This window comes from Habropoda laboriosa, unplaced genomic scaffold (assembly GCF_001263275.1).
Source record: "Habropoda laboriosa isolate 0110345459 unplaced genomic scaffold, ASM126327v1 scaffold336, whole genome shotgun sequence".
Classification (NCBI taxonomy): domain Eukaryota; kingdom Metazoa; phylum Arthropoda; class Insecta; order Hymenoptera; family Apidae; genus Habropoda; species Habropoda laboriosa.
The window spans coordinates 354442-359184 of record NW_017100454.1 but is presented as its reverse complement, the minus strand read 5'-3'; the positions used below and the strand labels follow the sequence as shown (position 1 = coordinate 359184).

The following is a 4743-nucleotide window of genomic DNA, read 5'->3' as shown; positions in this document are numbered from 1 at the left end:
TGAAGATATATTATAAAGAATAATTAACATTTATACATTTTATATGTATCAATTTGTATCTTTGTGTACTTATACATATATACACATACATAGTATGCAATCATACTATCATCACATTAACTTTTAATTTAAACAAGTGTCAGACATTCTGTTTGAATACATTCATTAAGATCAAAATGTGCATAGTCTTATTTATTACCCGTTTGAAGACAATCCATTTTAATTTGTAAAAAAAATTTTATTTTACAAATAAAATCTGTACTTCCTTATAATATACCACTCAAATTATCCTTTACTGACTTATTTAATATTTATGGTTACAAATAAATATTTAGACATAGCATTAGATATTTTTTTCATTTAGTACCCAACATAAAAAGATATTTAGAAAAAATAAAAATTCCTTTTATATTTTTCGCAATTTCGTACTTTATACAATATTAGTTATAGTTATTGATTCTTCAATATTTACATGGAACATGTTCTTTTTTAAATGTTGCTTTAGAAAAAATTTTTACAAATCAATTTAATTCACGTATAATTATCAACATTATTAAAAATTCTAAGTAAAAGAAATTAGCAATGTTAACGAATAACAACAAAATGCGTGAATATTTTATTCACATGCAATACGTGCCGACATAAGATGATGGTTAAAGGATACCCCTACTGCCAAATAATTCGCACAGAGGCGCAAGCTCGCGCTGCAAGTAGATGCGAGCTACAGCATTTCCTACACAGTCTCAAACAGTATGGCGTTTGTACAGTTTTCCATGAGTGACAAGTAACGGTTTCCGAATTAAGAAAACGCGAAATAATGATTTATCATAACTGAAGTGAACTGAATTTGGTGTAATGATCAAAGATATGGCTGATGATGAGGCCATACAGGCCACTAATGACGATGCGAGTGAGTGTAAAAGATATGCGGTGCAACTTGGTTATTGGTCTGATCCATTTATCAACTTTTTCGTAAAACAAACTGGACGAAAAGCACCTGAAATCAATCGCGGTTACTACGCGAGAGTGAAGGGCATCGAGGTGTTCATTGACAAATTTATCAAAGTACGTACTAGCTAGTTTTTCCAAATTTCACAATTGCAACTTCAAAATTGGCATAACCTAGAACATGATAGACACAATCCGGGATACAGCTGATTTGAGTAGCAAAGGACGTGCAATGCCGGAAACCTTGACCTGGCCGAGGCCCTGTCCTAATTTCCGAAGTCCCCTTTTATCATGGAACAGTAAAATAGGTTAATCTCACATAGATATTGCACTTTTTGTATGAAAATAACAACCAATTAAAAATATAATTATAATTGTTAAATGATGTTTGGACTTTTTTTAATAAAAATTGAAAGTAATTTTGTTCCCCTATTTTAACAATGATAATTAATTCGAATTAAAGACAAGGTATGCACATTATCATTTATTCCTATTTCAAATTGTTAATGTGTGTAAAATAAAAATTGTAGATGTTACAATGAGATGAAATTTGATTGTATGAATTATTTATGTTATATAATTAAAATTATCATATATGTATACTTAAATAAATAAATTTATATATCACACAAAGACAAAATTAATTTATGACAAATATAGCTATCTGGTGGAAAAGGACAAGTTATAAATTTGGGTGCTGGATTTGATACACTTTATTGGAGACTTAAGGAAGCAGGAAAATGTCCAGCAAATTTTATAGAACTTGATTTTCCTAGCATTACTGCTAGAAAATGTTATCACATCAAAAAACACAAACAATTAATAGATATGTTAAATACAGAAGGTAGAGTTTTATGTTCAACAATTTTCTATGTACTTTTATGTAGATAGACTTTCTTAGTTGATGTCTTCATTACAGATGGAGAAATTAGGTTTTCAACAACAGATCTGCATGCTGCCAACTATCATTTGGTGGGAATAGATCTGCGGCACATATCTGAACTTACTAATAAATTAACACAAGCAGAAGTTAATTTTAATCTCCCAACCATGTTCCTTACAGAATGTGTCTTAGTGTATGTAGACACTAGTGCAGCTTCTGCATTGTTAAAATGGCTTGCTGGAAAATTTCCAAACAGTATTTTTGTTAATTACGAGCAAGTGAACATGAAGGATAAATTTGGTCAAGTTATGTTGTCCAATTTACGTAGTCGTGGATGTTTATTAGCAGGTGTAGAAGATTGTGAATCTTTGGAAACTCAACAAAGACGGTACATACATATTTTTTATCCTTTTCTCATCTATTATACTGGAAGCAATAAATGTTTCATTAGGAACATAATGCATAATTATGTGTTTCAGCTTTACAATAAACAATTGGGAAGGCTCTAATGCATGGACAATGGTAGAGGTTTATGATTCACTGCCTCAAGATGACCGTCGTCGAATCGAACACATAGAAATGTTGGATGAACGGGAACTTTTAGTTCAGTTACTGCAACATTATTGCATCTCAGTTGCTTGGAATGGACAAACATTTAAAAATCTGTCTATAGCACAGGGTTAGTTTTCCTAACTCTTGTAAGTTACTCCAGGTAGTAATACTGTGTCATTAAAAAATCTATAAGCTTGTAAGTACATATGTAGTAACTAATGATGCAAAATCATTGTTCATTAATGAAATGAATAAGTTTTAAATTTAAATTTTAGTATAAATTAAATTAAGAAATTGGTTTACAACAGTGTTATAAGTATGTTTTTTTTATTGTGTAGATATTTATTTCATATATCTTTCTTCAAATATATTTCATTTTTGAAATATGAAAAAACAAAATTGTGAAAATGATATAAAAATGATAACTTAATACACTAGTATCTAATCTGAAACAATATCCTATTTTCATTATGATTATATTTGTGTGCTATAAATGTTATGACTGTAATATTAAAATACTATTAATGAAAGTTTAAAATTCTTTCATATTTTTTGAGCAGCTAAATATAAAGTACCAGTAAGAAAAGCAAAGCTAATTTTCTTTCATATGACATTTACTTAATTTTTAAGAATTCTACGTACTTCCTGTAATATTAATCTTTTAATTAGCTAGCTTTAAACATCAGTAAACTTTGTTTTCTTATATCATTTACTACTTTGTACTTAGAAGCTCTTGTGAATATATATATTCACAAATTTCCTACTAAGCCATAACTCCTGTTAGCATTACAAATCATTGATTAGTTCACTACATATGCAGTTTTTTATGAAAGTGGTTATATAAAGTAATAACATGCAACGAAAGTAAAATTTTGCTTAATTATAAAGAAATAGAACAGCACATGTTTTAAAAATCAATACTTGAGTACATCAATTTACAAATATTCTAGCTAATTTTAATCAATTCTTTACATGTACAGGAAAAGTTAATTAAAATACATTTGATATTTACAGTTATAAAACACTACAATTTATTGATTAAATTAAACAGTTAATACTATAGTTTATTCATTAAATTGTCAATAGTATAATAAAGAACAGTGTTACTTTCTTATATAGGAAGATTAGGGTTGTGATATAGAAAAATTAAAAGTAATACGAAAGTGGAGATTTTATAAAATGAAAATGGTATTACAAAATTAAGTTAATAATAAAATTATTCTTCACTTTTATATTTTTATATATTATTTCTCACTCAACCTTAAGTACAGATGCTTCATTTTATTTGTAACAATACATTTACTAATATTCTTATAAAGGCTTATTAGACCATAAGGTATAGTAGATAGGAAAACACACAAATATATTAAAAAAGATTGTGAGTTCATGTTCTAGAATTTATGTTTTTGAAAATAGGATTGCATACCTGGAGTAACAAACACTAAGAAATAATCTAATATTGTATTTTTCTGAAAAGTTATGGATCATAGGTGTATCTGTCAGCAATGGTAGATTCTTTTCAATTTCATGTTCTAAACATTTAATAATAAAATCATACCTCATCATAATAATTTCATACCACTTTATTTACTTTGAATGGTATTTATTATATATCTTACATATTTTAAACAACTTAAAGTTAGAGAATCAAATTGGTCTACAATTAATTATCATAAATTGGAGAAAAACACTGCCAATGTATAGTTGATAATTCTCAAAGCAACATACTTGTTAAGAAAACATGTTAGTTACCTTTGCAAAATTTAAACTTTCAAATGAAGTAACAGCCTATTTCGTTGCTAATGTTCACGTAATCTAAAGACATTGAATACAATAAATAATCATTTTTTTTACAAAGTGTAAAAAAAAGTGACAATTTGAATCTCAAACTTAAGTTATATACTATTTACAATAACAAAATACGCAATTCTATGTTTTTACATGTACTTCACTTCATACTTAATGTTATTAATGTCTTATATGGATGCTGTAAAAGTTAAATCGTACAATGGCTATATTCTATGTGCTTCCATATTATAGACAGATAAAAAGATGATCAGAAAGTATATTCTTACCTTTGTGTAATGTTGTGATATTGTTACATTGTGCATTTATATTACAATTAGAAGAGGATAATCAAGAGTTAATATTAATTATAAATTAAAATACTATGGTACTTTTTTTCTTATATTTAATATCAAAATCGTCTTAAACGGAAAAAGGAAATAGAAGTAATGTTATGAGACATTTTTAAATGTATGATAAAGAAAGCATAAGTGAATATAGTTCTACTTATATTTAATTTATTATATGAAAACCACACAAATTTACTGTACATTACTCTATTTCTTAAGTATTCA

General features: G+C 27.2%; 1 protein-coding gene across 1 annotated transcript; it reads left to right on the top strand.

Annotated features, from left to right (window-relative positions):
• The first annotated feature begins 750 nt into the window (after positions 1-750).
• On the top strand, positions 751-2515 carry LOC108575937 (leucine carboxyl methyltransferase 1). Its single transcript, XM_017938878.1, has 4 exons — positions 751-1065; positions 1609-1792; positions 1868-2219; positions 2311-2515. The coding sequence occupies exons 1-4, from the start codon at positions 856-858 to the stop codon at positions 2513-2515; spliced, it is 951 nt and encodes a 316-aa protein (XP_017794367.1). The 5' UTR covers positions 751-855.
• Positions 2516-4743: the final 2228 nt, after the last annotated feature.